Source organism: Corvus brachyrhynchos, unplaced genomic scaffold (genome assembly GCF_000691975.1).
Source record: "Corvus brachyrhynchos isolate BGI_N302 unplaced genomic scaffold, ASM69197v1 scaffold21, whole genome shotgun sequence".
Taxonomy (NCBI): domain Eukaryota; kingdom Metazoa; phylum Chordata; class Aves; order Passeriformes; family Corvidae; genus Corvus; species Corvus brachyrhynchos.
The window spans coordinates 822,286-839,509 of record NW_008236924.1 but is presented as its reverse complement, the minus strand read 5'-3'; the positions used below and the strand labels follow the sequence as shown (position 1 = coordinate 839,509).

Sequence of the window (17,224 nt, the reverse complement as noted above, 5' to 3'; positions counted from 1 at the left end):
TGTGGGAGAGGGGCCCCCTGCCTGTGGCAGGGAGGTGAACTGGACGAGTTTCAAGGGCCCTTCCAACCCAAACCATTCTGTGATTCTATGAAATCATCTTGAGGCACAATGCAGGTTACATAGGAGTGGGGGGTTAATTTTAAATCTCCCTTGAAACGTTTCCATACTGGACTGGCGCAGCAGAGAGTAAAGACGTAACTAACCGCTGGAGGCTCCATGGGGTCAGAGAAGCAGCCCTGGTTCTTCCCCCACATCTGGGAAGTCAGGCCAGGCCAGCAGAGGTCTGCACATAGTGCCACTGAAGAGGCTGTATCAACAACATACACTGGAGGCCAGTGACGTGAGGATACCAACAAGTCCACGTGATCCCGGGCATTTTCTCCTCTTACTATGTACTTTGAGCCACACACAACCTGGAAAAAAAGAAAAAAGATTAACATCAGCAGCACAATAAAACCAAAAACTTAGAGAAAAAAGCCCTAATCTTAAAAAAATTCAGCTTCCTTTCAGGTATTCCAGACTATACAGTAACCAGACAGCTACTTTCTCTAAAGATACTCTGTTTCCTCCTCATACACATTCACTTTGTCCTGTTCAGGAAGAGATGGTTTTAAACTGTACCTCAATAGCAACATTAAAACCAGGCTTCAGATCGTGAGATCTCCTGCAGGACCACTCATTTTCCAAGCCCCAAGGAACATGTTTCATTCCCAAGGCTCAGAGAAGCCCATTCCATAGCTTCTATTCAATAAGGAAGTTCCATGCTGGCAAGTCAAATAGTGAATAGCCAGGGAACAAAACAAACATTGTGGCTCCAGCCTTCCTTACCTGATGTGGACACACTTTGTAGATTTTCCCTCCTGTGTGATGAGCAGAAGGTGGTGTGATGCTTGTCCCATTCTGTACAAACTCACAGAGAGCCAGGAGGGAGTAGCAGAGCTCGTCCTAGAAAAGACAGGCCCCAGAGAAAGAAGCTAAAATTAACAGACTCCTGCAGAGCGGGAAAAGGCTGCATGCAAGGTCTCCCAAATCCTAATTTGCACATCATCCAATAACTTCCTAATCCCGCACTCAGCACTGTGAGGATGACAAGCAATTACACAATGCTGAGCCAATGACAAGGTAATTACAGGCTTCCTTTCTTCTAGCCCACAAAGGTTCAATTTATTTCATCATGTGTAAATTATCTTATAACCTGCTGGCACCCATCCCTGCCCTTAGTGCAGTCAGATGAGAAACCAATTGTCTAGGAGGGCAGGAGTGGATGAGAGAAAGACAGTGAAGAACAGCTCCACTCCTGCAGGCTTGTATGTGGGCAAACAAGCCATTACCTTTGTATGTGATGCCTCCCAGGGGATGCCACACTGTGTCAGAAAGCTCTGCACCTCTTCCTCACTGTAAGAGTTTATCAGCTCAGGCCTGAAGACTTCTTCCTGAAGGAGCCTGACCAAGGCACTCCCATTACCTGCAAAGGCAGGAAACAGGTCTCAGCACTCATTTTCAGGAAGGGAAGTTACCAAAATAATTTCTTACGAAGACTACAGAAGCAGAGATTGCACAACCCACAGCCAGAAAGAGAAGGCTGTGAACAGTCCTACTTGCAAAGTGCATCACAGCCCACACTTGTCTCGAGCCCTTCACTGCTGAGGTCACCAGACTGAGCCCAGCAGAGCTGCAGACTCCATAAACACTTATCTATACTGTCATTTGTAACCTTTAAATGACTGATGTAAGGATAACCAAGTGAAGAAGAGCAGAGATAAATGTGACTGCAGCCTTTGGACTGAGCAGCTCCAGGCTGAGCCTTCACATCTCCCTGGTTCTTTCTCTGGAGCTTCACTTCCACAAAAGCCCACGTAGCTCTTCTGCAGAACTGAAGCAGCTGCAGCCCTGTCTGTAAAGCCAACTCACATACTTGTTAAGCTTGCAAAGCCAGTTTTGCTTCTTATACCCAATACCTAAATTCTTAAGGGAACTGGGTGCTAACTGATCTTAGCTCTCAGCTCTGAGATTATTCCTCTCACTGTTTCTTGTTCCAGGCAGTCAATATGCAGTGGATACACTGAACGTTGATGACTCTGATCAGGACTAGCACACCACTCTCCTAGTCTTTTCTCAAGTTCTGTAAAAACTTACCCTTTATTGAGATTGTAACATTGAGACATCAAGCACTACCTGTAACTTTCACACTCCAAGCGTCAGTCTAACATGAAACAAACACCGACTGGCATTCAAGATGTGCACACATCCCTCTGCAATCAGACCCTATCTCATCTGGGGTGCAATGCTCTCATGTCTCCCATGTCTCAAATGTATCAGAGCCCACCAGTGCATCCAAACTTCACAGGAAAAGCCAAGCCTCAAGCAGCAAAGTAGTATGAGAACAGCTGAACTCACTTAATGTTCCTGTCTTTTCTCAACACACAACTTTTGAAGTGTCATGCAATCAGCAATTCTTAATGCTAAACATCACCAAGACTCAAGTCACCAACACATCAAGCTCTCCCTTAATAAGCACAGCCTGAGCCATTACCTGGCACTGGCTGTGCATGCAGGTTCTTGTCCTTCTCTGTATTGATCACCACTGCTCCTCTCATCAGTGGAGGGAAGAACGGAGCAACAATAGAGGCATCAAACTTTGTGATGGGGATGTTAGAAGGAAAAGCCACCTGCTCAATCACCTCCGTCTCCATCGTGGACCAAAAGTCTTCTACATTCACTTCACTTGATGGCAAGTATTCTGGCCAAGTAAACTACAGAGAGAAAGAAACACAGTGGTCAAATACAAATAACCACAGTACATTTGGCAGTTTTGTGTCAGTCTCACACAGGGCAGGAGGACTATACAGGAGAGTGCTCAGCCCAAATATAACAAGATGATTTCAATCTCCTAAAGCTTGCCACAACCACTTTGCATCAAGTAAGACTCAAAATTTGACACAAGTGTCAGACACGCTACATTCTCTTATTAGGGCTTTTTTCCCCATTAGAGAAGACAGCACCTCAGGGAAACTTGAGGAAAAAAAGAATGTGTTCATGTCAAAGGAAGAAGACTACATTCAACAACTTCCATCCAAGGTTCCTACTGCCCGAGGCTGCTGGACAAAAGCTGAGGTCCAGGGACAGAGGATCTTGTTTTCCCTGAACTACACATCAACACCTCTAAGAGGAAGCACAGGCATTGCTGCTCCAGCCACATCCTCCTGTCACACATCAGCAGAAAGCCACTCACAAAGGTCTCACGTATTTATTGTGCATCACGAAGACCAGAGTCAGCAAAAAATCATTATGATTTGCTTTGAACATGAACAGGATGTGGATTGTGGGAAAAACCTACCTCTATATTTTTCAGTGCTAGGACATTTTCCGTATTCCTCTGGGCTATTTCCACCTTGGGGGTTATGCCACAGATTCCACAGATCATATCATTGTAATCCCGGACTGTCAGGCATTCAAAGGCCCAGTAGCCATTGCACAGCAGTTCCTGGAGCTGACCCTGCTCATCAGGGCTCAGGCTTTTTTCTGAAAAGAGAACATGCCACTGTTACAGTTCTCACTTCCTAAAGCCAATGGAGAGTCAGTAAGGCTCTCCTATGCAGGATAAAACCAAACCTGCCCTCCAGAGAATTGGTACAAAGAACTGGTCACAGAGGTATTGTTTGGTTTAGGAAGTGATTTAATAGAAACATACCACACTAAAATAGGTGAGGGTTGCCTTTTTATAGCCTAACAATCATTACCAGGTCACAGTTTGGTGTGTTATGGTAAAAAGCAAGAAGGAAAACCCACCAGTTTGCTCCTGAACAGAGTCAAGGATAGTGCCAACAGCCACTCTGGGGTCCTCTCCAAGTTTAATGTGGTTTCGGATTGCAAACAGAAGATCCAAGCTCACTAACAATTTGTTACCCACATTGAAAAGGCCTGCAGTTAAAACAAGATAGTTATTGTCTGTAGGGTCCCAGATATTCCTCACAAAGAAATATATTCCTTACTGATACACAAAATACTCACATGAGTACAGTTTAGAGGATAATGGAAACACAAACAGTGCTTCTGCACCTCTGAAGTGCAGAGTTCCCTGCTGAAAGATTATCTCCTTTCACAGACTTGTCTTTGAATTAAAAAAGCTACAAGGAACAGCTGCCAATCCATCTCCTCACTAGCCAACACTGAGAAACAGCACTGTCCAGAGATACCTCTGACTATGATCTCAGGGGTTGCCTTGCAGAACTCAGCATTCACACAGATGAGACCTATACCAGTGAATCAAGGCAAGGTCTTCCTCACCAGAACATTCATGTGTTTTCTCTCATAAATACAGATTTACTTGCAGAATAAGCAGAAGCAATTAAAAAATAATTCAAATTTAGTACACTGGGAAGGGAACAAGCTTTTCTGTGCCTGGACAATGGCCTGATACAATCCCAAGGCTTCAGACCATAGTCATGCTGTATGTTGGTACGCTCACATCTTTCCTACCTGTGTAAATGTCAGTGAAGCTATGGAGGGCCAGACACTGCAGGTTCAAGCACACTTTGACCTGAGCTGTAACCACCTGTAACCGATTGGCTGTCAGCAGCCAGCACTCCTGAGGACCAGCAAGGGAACTGCAACACACAACAAAAAAACCACTCCGAGCGAAGCCAATGGGTTTTTTAGTCCAGCCCTGCAGTAACTTTAGACATTCTAGTTAACATGAGTTAATTATTGTGTAAATCTAAGCCAGATCACCACATCATTTCACACCAAGAAAAGAAAAGTTACATTTTAAAGCAGATTTCCCTGGCAGAGTCAGGTCACTGCTCACATTCTTTTAACAGCACTAGAGCATCCCTCCAGCTCCATACACTGGGCACATACTATTGGAGAGGTGGAGAAAACCTGTGGCCCCAGCTGCCCTGGGAGATGTATCTGTCCCATTGCTGTGGTGATCAGTAACACATTCCACCTGACAGCCTGTCCCTGCACACAAAGATTCAGAAAGGTCTGCTCCTCTACAGTGTAACTGTTGAGGGGGAAGTTCAGACAGGAAAGTGCCAGTGGCTGAAATACTGCTGTCCATCTGAGAAAACAGGAATCAAAGCCAAAGTCACCTCCTTCCCACTGGCAGGGCTTCAATTAAAGCCTGTGCAGGAACATGGGAGAGTCCAACATGCAGAGAGCACTGCAAAGCACTCAGGCACAGGCAAGGATTTACAATGCACATGTTGGTAAGTCCCAAGGTGAGGGAGAAGGTGTGGGATTGCTCTGTTCTGAAAAAACTAAAGAGCATAAAAAGTATCTCTTCTGGGAAGATCTCAGTTAGTTCTAGCCTGACCAAAGCAAACATCCATCATTTGTATCAAGAATTTTTTTGTGGAAGAAAGAAACACAATGTTAAACTCCCTGACATTTTGCTGTGGGAAATATTTTAGATCATGCTTTTAGAAACAGGGATGTCTGGCAGACTCAGTGAGGAGATATCCTACAGGCTTTCATACAAATCTAGTTAAGGTAATCTAGCTTATGCACTGGGAGTTTCTGAAAGTCCTTCAGGTTTCAATTTGGATATTTGCTCCAAAAAAGGATTCACTCAAGCACACACTAAGAAATGGAAGGAATGAAAATATCATCAGCAAAAAGATCCACACAGGAAATATTCAGGCCAGGGAGAGAGAGAAAAGGGAAATCATATAATGCACATCTGTAAACCTACAAGTTTTCCTCTCTCAGCCTCAAAGCATCAGAATGGAAAACAAAGAGGGGATGACTAATGAAAATACTCTGTTTCAGTATGACAAAAGTTACATCTAGACTTAGCAGTCACTCTTTGATCCTGCTAAACCCTTTCCACACACATTTAGCTTATTCAGTGTCACTTTCACCAGCTTCATCACCAGCAGCTAAAGCAAGTACTATTTCAGGCAGACTCAGAACAAAGAAAATCAGCATGAGTGTGGAAGAGTCAAAGTCCAAAGCAGAATCTTACTTCTGTCCCCCTTTGAACAAGGGGCTGTTACAGAGGAGGCACTGCACACACGGAGACTCGTAGTAGTTGGACCAGGAGGTTTGCTCGATGGTCACTGTCTCCTCACTCACGTTGGACAGGATGAGCCGGGAGCTGTTGAGCTCATGGATGAGGGTGAATATCTCTGCCAGCTCCGACTCGTTCTCAGGGATCTGCATCACCTTGCGCAGCAGCTGCAGCGTGGACTGACGCTGGATTTCCTTCTGGGATGGTGTTAGCGGCTCACTGGTGTTCAGCACGTCCGACTGACCTGGACTGACCTCCTAGAAAGCAACATATGCAACTAGGCAAGCATGGGGATGAAACATTAAGAAGCCCAAAGAAGTCATAAAAGGCAGAAGAAACACAGTAGTAACCTTTGCACGCAGTAAACTTGACTTCTACTCCACTGCTGAATCAGTGACCCCACACAGGAGCTTCAAGTTCAAATTACTTTAACAAAAACACTTTATTACAGCCCAGCCCTTCAGGAACTCCTGCGCTGCCAGACCATCATGGATTTGCCATTAACTGTTCAGTGCAGGGACTGGGGATCCAGAAGTTAAGGATAACCACCAACAGGTACAGAAACACTTCAATAACCCTCATCACTTGAACCCCCAATCATCACTGTCTTTCTCCATGGGTTTTCAGGCACAGGCTCAGGGCAGCCTGCACAGCTGTCCAAAAGCTGGAGGAGCCAAGTACTAAATGAGAACTGGGGGCTGTGAGATACAGAACACACTAATCAATAACAATTGATCAGCTACAGTCTACCCTTCTCCAGCTCACATGCTATCACAACAAAATGCACAAGCACAGGAGAACCAAACTCCAGGTGGAACACAGAGAACACAAACAGCCTGATCTGTTAAATCCCTGAAAATCTTCTGTCAACATCTCAGCTTAGTTTTCTGACTAGTCTAGCAGTGAGACAAATGATCAGTCAAAAGCCCAGAGACAACAATGAACTGTGTGAGAGGAATGTTAAACACATCCAGAACCAGAAAAAAAAAACCCAACCTAAATGAGGAAGAGACAAGCCACATGCCTCTCAGAACGCAAGCTGAGCTAAGCACACTGCTGTTCCTTACACAGCTGTTCGTGTGTGAGTTTCACACAAGCCATCTCAGTTTGTTTGTGTTTTTAAAGAAAAAAACAAAACCACTAAACAAAGTTATGTTCTTCAAAATAAAAAAAAAGGCAAGTGGATGAGTCATTACTACACAGACTAAAATTCTGTCTATAAGCTGAGTAGGCATTTCAGCTAAGAGCAGGAAAGCTCCTTTTTTTCATTTATTATTTTAAAAACATGACAATTCAGTATGAGAAAAGCTAACTTTGAGACTGCAAAGGCAAAAACCCAAAAAAACCCCAGAATTAATTACATCCACATAGAACAGCAGACAGCTGAAAAAGTATTTGTACATCAGAAAAAAACCCTACAACCAGAAATAAATTCAGGTTGGAAGTAAAGCTGCTCTACAAACCCTTAAAAACAGGAAGCTCAAATACAAGATGTACTGACTTAACTGACACTAGCCCCAAACTGCCCACAAAGCAGAGCATACTTGGGAGTTTCTTGATGAAGTCCAAAGTTCAGCAGAGCTGACACAGCAATACTGTGACTTCAGGGTCAATTTTCCCAGCACGTACTGACACAACAGAAGCATTTTTAAGTTAAGGAGACACCCAGTGGTAGCACTGGGTGTGCTCAGACTTACTCTCAGCCTGAAGCACCACTGCTACAGGAGTTGGACAGTACAAACATCACCACAGGTATTTTAAATAGGAACCATTCTGCTAGACAAGTTTATCATAATGAAAAAAAAAAAGCCCAAATCATGTTCCCACAGGTACTTGCAAACTAAGGTACTTCTCTGCCCAGCTCACAACAGATGTGATAAAACAAGCCAGCCTGAACCTTACCAGGGATTTTGCTGTTTTCTCAGTCCTGTCTTTGGCAAGGTTGTATCCACAGCTTGGACAGATGCGTGGCTTGTGCCTGTTTGTATACACGTAACTGCAGGAGGGGTTCTTGCACTTCCCTCTGCCACGTGATGTTGCTAATCCCAAATCCTGAATGACATAAAAGAGATGTTTGCTGACCTTGACTTTTAATAGTTGGACTCCATGATCTTAAACGTCTTTTCCAGCCTGAATGACTATGATTCTAAGCCAACAAGATCCTAAAAAAGATTATTATGTGCTTTTTCCCCACTTTATAACTTCTTGTTTAAACATCAATAGCAAGCCCTGTCACTTTGCACAGAATCCTTTAACTGGCACTTAAACATTCGGGGGCCAGTTCTCCAGACCAGAAGCACATTACATTCTTTCAGAAACCCCTGATTCTCCCTGCTGAATTCAAGGAGGGGATGGGGATTATGCATGGGGACATGAGTTAAAAATCCATCTCTTAACAAGGTCCCAAACATAACTACAAAACAGAGCACGATCACCCTGGATTAGGTCTAGCGACAACACAAAGTACAGATTATTTCATGCTAAAAGTGAGATGTATTTGTGCAAGTCAGTAAAACAGAAGTCCCAGAACATTCTCATCCCAGAGAGGACGCTCCCCATGGCAGAAGTCACGCTATTAGAAATATTCTCACCAAAGTAACTGTGCAACTGTACTTGTAGGAAGGGAATATGTCTGGTTTGACCTCCACAACTTTAACCTGAGATGCCGTGCTTGTCACAGCACTGTGGAGCTAGAGATTGAAAGCAGAAAAACAACACCCATCAGACACCTACTACTAAATACAAGCATGCATCAATAATCAATATCTATTAGCATTCTTGCCCCCAAGAAATTAATTAATGTTCATTTAATATCCATAATACCACAAGACATTGCACATTACAACAGCTTTGCATGCTAAGACATTACAATTCACACAGATTCATTCCAGCATCTTGGCATACTCAGTCATACTTTACAGGTGAAAATCTCAGTATCCAATATTGCATGTCATTATCAAAGTACCAACAGATCTTCTGGAAGTAGCTGGGAGGTTCTCAAATTGTCCAACAGCATCTCTCAGCTCAGTTCACACACTCAGCCACCAAGCTACCCAGCCATATCATATTTCATTCTGCTACCCAGCCATATCATAAAAACTGCCACTCACAGATCTCATAATCATAAAGCTGCTACATTTTTATGTTCTATTTCTCACTCAGGTCATATCACTCACCTGGGAGCAAAAAAAACCAAAACCCAAAACCACAAACAAAACCCTCCGCTCAAAAAATCCAAGAAAACAATTTGCATTTAAAGAACAACCTTTAGCTCCTCAGCAGTTGGTGGCTGCAGAACTGACTGGCCCAACTGTTTCAGTGTACTGGGCTTCAAGCCTGAGGTTCTCACAGGGGAATGCTTGTCTAGAAGGAAGAAAGAGATGCACCAGGTTAAATGAGAGAAAACAGGCTCTGTTTCTTTCTGACATCTTTGGTAAATGCCACTATAGATAGCCATGTGAGAACTTTCCTCTGAGCTTGACATGACCCAAGCAGGTGTTTCATGGCCCATTTACTGCACTCAGGCAGAGACAAAGTGGTTTTTTTCTAGCACTGGTAACCACCTCCCTTGAAACCTATCTTATTATTGACAGACACCACTTCAGCATGGTGAGGAAAGACAACAGCTCCCAAAGCACACCAGAGAATGCTGCTTTTACCAGTACTTGCAAAGGCCTGCCTGCTGCTTGGCTGCTCCGTGCTGGCTTCTCTCCCCACGCTGGCTGGAGCGGGCAGAATGGCTCGCATGGGTCTGGCTGCAGCCAGCAAGGAGGGTTTGGGTCTTGGTTTACTCTTTACTTCTTGTCCCTTGTGTGTAGCAGCTGTTGCATCAGTTCTGAAAAACAAGAGCTACAAGTGGAAAAATATTCCATTGCTTTCCCCTCAGCTTCAGTTTTCCTCTTTTCCCTGAACTGCACTTTGTTAGCACACTAATCACAGCTATTGCAATAGAAAGACAATGCTAAGGCTGCATCTGCCCTGTGACTACAACTTAATTGTCACTTAAAAAAGTATTAGTTCTGATGGACAAAGACTAAAAGGAACAATCCTGAACTGGCACAAAACAGACAGCAAACACAGTAAGTCTGACAGGATGCACTGCCAACAGCCTTCAACTTCTTGGACTAGTCCCATGAGCACACAATAGACATCATATGCTCCCTTAACACATGGAAAACTGACTCACCCCACCACTGGCTTTTTCACAGAGGCATTTGGACTCAACACCTCAGAAGATGTCGACATTCCCAGCCCTACACTTCCTTTCTCTGCCTGCTCCGAAGAAGCGTCTGCTTGCCGCTGGCTCTCTTGGCCCAGCATCACTCCAACAGTGCTCCTCCTGTCTTCAGCAAGCACATTATTTGGAAGAAAGTGGCCCTCAGAGATGATCACTTCCTCCCACTCCATCTCAGGCATCTGCCCTCCGACAGGCACAGCATTCAGCAGCTGGCTGACAGCTTCAGAGCTCTCCAAGGAGGACTTGGAGGAACTCTCGCTAACGGCCGTGGGTTCTGTGAGGACTGACTGCTGACCTCTTTTAGCTGCTGGAGTTTTAAGAGAGATGCCCGAATTTGGCTCAGATTTGCTTTTTGGTTGCTTTTCCTGGAAACAAGGAGAGAGTCACATTTCAGAGCTTTCAGCTTTCACAGATAAGCAAGTTCCCTGCACATACACCATGTTTCCCATGGCCTATTTAATGCTGGATCAAAACAGCAAAATCCTAAATGTTTAAGCACTGAATTGTATGGGAGTAGACAGACAGCATCTCCTACAACAGCAAAGGCCCTGCTAACATTGTATCTGGCCTTTTGGCCCTTCGTGTATTATTTTTAGACACTGTTTACTTTGAAGAATCAATCTTTCTTAAACTCCCTTAAATATCACCATTAGCACCAACACCACAAAGTCACCCACCACTCTCCGTAGCAAGGACCCACCTCCCACACTCCTCTTTCACGGCTTCAGCTCTCTGATGCTGTCTGTTCTTCCACATTATTGAGGAATCAAAGGGAGTTAAGACAGAGAATTTGCATCTTTTGGATACATGCTTTCAGAAAAGCAAGCATGTGAGTGAGCCAGAAAACAGGATTACTTAGGAAGTTTCTTTGACTTTAAAAAAAAAGTTACTTCCAAGACTAAGGCTACAGAAATCATTGTACTGGAGTCAACAAAGATACAACAAACACTGAACTGGAACACACAAAAATATATCAGACATAGAATCCAGAGTCTTTGCCATGATAAACACATTAATTCTAAGCTCACTGCAGAGTGCATATTCAGAAGAATAATCTAAGTTTTTTAAAAAATATATCTTTTAACCTTTCTAAGGATCAGGAAGGTATATATATATATATTTAGTTTCAGTTCTACTGATACTATTGCCAGTTAAAAAGAAAACTCCTGGTGCATGTTTTTCCCAAGGTATGACACCACACAAACAAATGGAACTGTATCTGCAAACCTGTTCCCAGCAGAGCAGACTAAGTCTGAAAGATAAAAAGGAAAACTCCCTGTAAAACCTTTCAGTTCTAACCAGTGTAGGATTGAACAGGAGCAGACATGCCATGTTCAGGCAGGATCCAGAAATACTCTTTGCATTCAGCCATCTCTCTACCTCAGCAAGTTTACCACACAAAAGCAAAGATGTCACCATCACTATTTGCGCCCTACCACACAGGAAGCTCAGCCTTCAGCTCAGCCACCACAGTTTGTAAGCTGCCCAAAAAAGTTCTCACCCCTGAATGTTTAATGGATCCAGACACAAAACAAAGGAGGTTCAGAACAAATCCATACAAACCCACTGAATGTCAATGCCAATTCTCACACTGAGAACATCCTTTAAATTGTGCCTGTGGAGTCTTGCTTCAGACAGAAACACACAGCTGATCAGAGCTGACTAATTACCAGGATAGTGCCAAGGTTTAAGGATCAAGTGGGTTTTGCTGTACACAGCTAGCAGATATGCCAATATCTTAAGCAGAGTAGGCATGTGGAGAAAGACTCTTCCACTCAGACAAGCTTCACAACTCTACCAACACCTGGAAATTTCCTTCCAGCCAGAGGTCAGAATATTATGAATGATCAGACACATGGCCATGAGACAAAAAATACCCAGCACCACTTCAGCTTCCACTAGATCAACTTTACCAAAAAGCTCCTAAAGGATCATACACCTACTGTAGTTGAGAGTTCCTCCTTTCTGTTAAAATAACAATGTTGAAAGACCACAGAAAACTAAATTTGTAGAAGAACTTCAAATGCAGATATAAATTACCACAAAACAACCTCCTGAGCTTATCTGGGGATGTAGCAGAACAGGCAATGCCTTCCAGTAACACGAACTGTGCAGGCAGAGAGCCAGAAGAATGTGTATCCTCTCAATGAGAGAGTTACCAAATGCAGCCCCATCTATTTTAACAGATGCAAGCAGCATCTCTACCCAAGGTGTGGTGATTTCAGGTTTCACCTTGGCCAAGTGTCCTCTGCAATGGTGACTTGCTCCAGCACAAGCACCGGAACACAAGTGCAGGGATCAGTTCTGGTGTATCTGACCTCCTGTGCTAGATCTACAGGTCTAGAAGTATCACAGGCATTCACAAAAACAGCACTTTTTGTCTCAAAGTCAGGAAAGGAAAAATTTACCTTTGGGATCCATTTCCCTCCCAGGAAGTTCCCGCATGTTGGGCATTTTGGTGGCTTATGCCTGGTGACATAAGTGAAGGAACAGCCAGGATTGGTGCAATTTCCATGTCCCCTGCGAGTATAGGTGGTTGTCTGAAACAAGAATTGTCAAGAATTTGTCTACAGACCTGAAAACCACAAAGCTGTGCTGATCACCTCTCTTTTCCTCATAAGCATTTTAGAAATGTTATTTGGCAAATCACCAGCCTTCCACTATTATTAATTTTATTGAACAACCACCACACAGCTGGGTCAGGGTGAGTCAGCACCATAACTACTCTGAGTCTAAATGCTCAGTCTACACAACAGCCTCTGGTATTACTAGAATTTAGATCAACCTGCAGAGCAGAGCTGAACAATGCACATAACCTCTTGGAGAAGCTAATCTTGCATTTACAGTGATATAACAGTTCTTTTTGAACATGAAAAAGTCATAGTAAGATGGCACAAAAACGATTCAAACAGCAATCCACAGTGAGACAAGATATGATTAACACTCAACACCAGAGCAACAAGCCTTGAAGACAAGCACTCATGATGCAGAAGCAGTTTTGTCAGTAATTTGTGGCTGTATGGGACGGTCAAGTATTCCCTGATCCTTCACTGTAACTTGCTATGAACTACTGAAACACGAGCAGCATCACCAGGCACTATTTATACAAACAACTGAAGTAGAACCTGTCATCTTCACCAGGACAACTGCATCAACACATTGAGTTTTTGTCAGCACAGCACTTCCCAATATCCTGTTCTCAACACTCCTGAGGGAGCTGTTGTACTGTAACTCCCTAACTAGGTACAGATTTTTTCTAGAAGTGCAAGTGCTGCTGTCAAAGGAATGAACCAATTTAAGCCAGATACTTCTCAGGAACAAAAACCTGAGTATTTCCATTCTCCCCGAGACAACTGGAAGAGCATCATGCTATGCACCACTATAAATATCTGCAGTGTTCCACCAGCTGGAAGCATAGAGAACCTGGAAAACAGGATTTGATGCTAGCTTATATAACAGAAGGAGCTGCAGTACTGGCTGTAAATGAAGTCCCAAAATGATTACAAAAACACAGGTGGCTGGAGTGGTTAGATTAGAGAAATAATACTATTTTTCTTCATGCAATAGGCCACACAACCTTTTATATGGCTTCTCAAAACCTTAGGTCATTGCCCCCCTCATGTGGCTCCCCCTGTCATGTGGCCAAAGCAAGAGCTTTGGAGTTCATGTTTTCCTGTCATAAGAGCAGATCCTTGCCCTTAAAGGGATAGGCACTGGCTTTTTATGAAAACAAATATGCGTCCAAGTAGTGGAAGTAGATGGCTACACAGAAATTGCTGTTGGCTGGACGTGTTGCAATAGCTTTATCTACTCCATCTGTTTCCAAGAATTCCCTGAGGGAGAAGGCAGCAAAAACAAGCCCCTGTAAGACACGGTAGGAAGTCAGAGACCCCCTTTGCCTACACAAGACATAACACCAGGGACAAGAAATACATCGACTGATATGATGACTCCAAACTGGATTATCTTCAAGAACTGAACCATGAGCAAATCCTTCCCACTCTAATATCTTTAAGACAAATCTGTGACAATACATCCAAACCTTAACATACCATACAAGACTCTGAATTTCTTACCAGTTTAATTGATGCTGGGTTCTCCACAACAGAATGAGCTGGCAGAGGTAACATAATAAACTGTGTTGCAGGTGTGGAGGAGCTACTCTCTTCAGTATCCTAAAATGAAGTCAAAGGCAAAATACATGCAGAAGACAAAAGACAGGGTGACCCTTATCCCCCCTCTCATGAACATTAATATGTCTTAAGGACTGATGAGACCAGAATACAGGACAGAGCAGCAACCGTTTCAAAAGCAACGGCCTTACCAGATGTACTCTGGAAATTCCCAAACTCTTCACACCTTGAAACTGAAAACAGAGAATCCAACTCTTCACAGACTAAGGTTTTCTATGAGTGATCATTAACACCTCAGCTTGAAAGGACTCCCTTCTACCTCACTGCAAGCAGGAAAACAGCTATCAGGAGCACAGCAGTAGCATTTTTTCCTCACCAAAATCTTGCAGTGCAACTGCAGAACCCAGTTACTGGCACTGTAATACCCCAAATACTGCTATAACAAGCAATTAAAAAAACTCAGTCATGTTAAGACACAATTCATATCAGCACAGGGCTGAGTCAATCTGCAAGCAGAGATGACTCAGTCACGGAGTTACTTTTGTATCATCGATTACAAAAGTTTCTGTTTCTCTCAGCACTGAGCACCAGCAGGTTGGACAATACAGGATCTGCTGCACCCACCGAGGATCTCAAGTAAAATGCAAGAAACAGCACTCACATGTTTCAGGCAAGACACTGGCAGGAGTCTGAGTGTCACTGGAAAAACTTACCCTCCCAGTCACCACGGTCACCACAGACACCCCATCGGGCACCTGGGGACGGGCCACAGCGATGCTCCCGTTGGAGGTGTCTGTGGAGCTGCTAACCAGAGACTCCTCAATAACCACCCGGGCTGTCTGGTATGGCTGTCCTTCTACTTCCAAAGAAGCCTCGTCCAAGAGGATATCTCCAGACACTTTCTCTGTCACAGGCCCAACATAATGAGAGAGAACCTCCGAGGCAACCACTTCTTCCGCAGCCTTGGGCTGGGCAAAGGCTGCCGTGTCCTCTGCCAGCCCCTCAATGGCAATGCACTGCTCTGAGACACCGGCCTGGCCCGAGTCCACGGAAAGGATGTTCTGCACAGTGTCACGGGACACGCTGGTGACATTCCTGGGAGCCGCCAAGCCCTCGGATGCTGCCGGGCTCTGTGTCACACACAGCTCCAGCGACTGCCTGCTCCTGTCTTCTTGAAGAGTGGTTTTGGGAATAATTATATAATCAGAGCGAGGGAGAATCTTACGAAAGCCTGGAATGTCAGGGACTACTGCAGTTCGAGTGGACGCCTTGGAGTTCTGTGGGCAAAACCAGAGGATGGTATAAATGAATATGAGAAAAGGAAGAGATTCAGTTCTCAATCCTGCTATTTTAATCCCTAAGGTTCAAACGGTTTCCTGAAGTAGTTTGCTGGGAATTTCTCCACATGACAGAGCCTACAGAATCCCTCTCAGTCCTGGTTTTATCACCCACTTTACCATCACTCACTCTGATGACAGGACACAAAAATAACTGCTGTGAGCGGGTACCAGACGTATCCATCTTGGATTACAAAACATTCTCCCTCAAACGAACAGAAAGCAAAGGCAAGAGGCAGGGGCCTCACACAGGTTCTTTACAGGCTGCCCTGAGCAGGGATACAAACTGGAATCTGCAGTTAAACAACTCTCCCACACAGTGCTATGTAAGCAGGTAAGTGCCTCTCTCTTCAGCAGCCAAAGAACTTCCAGAAAGGCAACTTACCGGGTCCAGTCCCTCTTTCTCTAGCTTGGCTTTCTCCAAGTAGTAGCTCTTTTCAGCCACACTGAGCAATCTCCAGCTCTCACTGATCTTTTTGTTGATTTCAGATTGAGGGAGGTGTGGAAGCTCTTGTTGTACTTTCAAGTAAATATCATAATAGTAGAGAAGGTAAGCAGATCTGAAACACAACCAGAAATTGAAACATTAAGGTCATTCTACATAAATTCCTTGGGGAAAAATAAATCCACAAGGTTTAGGTTTGTAGCAAGGTCATGTGACAAGAAAGTTACATTTAATTTAATTTGTAAGTGCATTTTTTGACCAAATGAAAACTCTCTCTCTGAGGAGAGCCTCTGAGAAAACCTCTGAGAAAGAGCCTAAGGCAAATTATTCTGGAGCACACAAACTCTAGATTGAGCTACAGTGGCACCTGTAAAGAATGTCTGAGCAGGCCCAAAGTGTCAAGCTGATGTTTCACATACGATGTTTTACTCTATGAAGTGTTCCAAGCGCACGGCAAAGCTCACTCATGTCAGAAACAAGGAAAACTGCTCCCACACCCTACAAAGGAGCTAAATGAAGGCAGAAAGAACTCACCGAGGCTTCTTGGCTTTTTCTCCATGATCGCCAGCACTTTTATGTTTCTTCTTCTTCTTGGATGGCACCGGTGATGCGTAAGTGTAAGTGCTCTCTATCTCCTCCATCACCACAGTTACCTCAGTGCCATCATAGGGAGCCTCCATGGCTAAAACACATGTTCTGCGTTACACTCTTGCCAAGTTATACAACGTTTCTTCCAACGAATAGCACTTTTAATCACTTCAGTAAACTGACAGCACTGTTGCCATATAAGTTTGACTCTAATTAAACCAAGATAACTACGTGTTCTCTATTTATCTACTTTTAGAAGGAAACTTCTGTTCCTATTACATCAATACCATCAGTTCAGTGCAGATACACCGCGTCTGCATTTCCAGACCTGCAATTCTACGGGGAGCTCTCAGGTAACTTTGGTCACCCAGAAGGAGCCGTACACCCAGCCAGCAGCTGTCTGGCTACAAGGTGCCCTATCACAGCCACACTACAAAAGCAAGGCCAGAGGCTGAATAAGCAGGAAGCCCC

The 17,224-nt window shown here is 44.1% G+C and overlaps 1 protein-coding gene across 3 annotated transcripts in view; it reads right to left on the bottom strand.

The window, feature by feature from the left end:
* HMGXB3 (HMG-box containing 3) overlaps nt 1-16,866 on the bottom strand; it is a 19,425-nt gene extending 2,559 nt beyond the window's left edge. The window contains exons 1-18 of one of the 3 annotated variants that reach the window (XM_008628910.2): nt 16,700-16,866; nt 16,106-16,280; nt 15,097-15,660; nt 14,327-14,425; nt 12,659-12,790; nt 10,200-10,615; nt 9,673-9,848; nt 9,279-9,376; nt 8,605-8,703; nt 7,916-8,065; nt 5,969-6,270; nt 4,480-4,607; nt 3,790-3,921; nt 3,338-3,522; nt 2,534-2,753; nt 1,332-1,465; nt 829-945; nt 204-413 (exon numbers count right to left, since the gene is read on the bottom strand). In XM_008628910.2, coding sequence (XP_008627132.1) covers nt 204-413; nt 829-945; nt 1,332-1,465; nt 2,534-2,753; nt 3,338-3,522; nt 3,790-3,921; nt 4,480-4,607; nt 5,969-6,270; nt 7,916-8,065; nt 8,605-8,703; nt 9,279-9,376; nt 9,673-9,848; nt 10,200-10,615; nt 12,659-12,790; nt 14,327-14,425; nt 15,097-15,660; nt 16,106-16,280; nt 16,700-16,845 — 3,483 coding nt within the window. In that variant the 5' untranslated portion in view covers nt 16,846-16,866. The remainder of the gene's footprint in view (nt 1-203; nt 414-828; nt 946-1,331; nt 1,466-2,533; nt 2,754-3,337; nt 3,523-3,789; nt 3,922-4,479; nt 4,608-5,968; nt 6,271-7,915; nt 8,066-8,604; nt 8,704-9,278; nt 9,377-9,672; nt 9,849-10,199; nt 10,616-12,658; nt 12,791-14,326; nt 14,426-15,096; nt 15,661-16,105; nt 16,281-16,699) is intronic. The other 2 variants (XM_017728096.1, XM_017728097.1) reach the window with 2 other exon arrangements.
* Nucleotides 16,867-17,224: the final 358 nt, after the last annotated feature.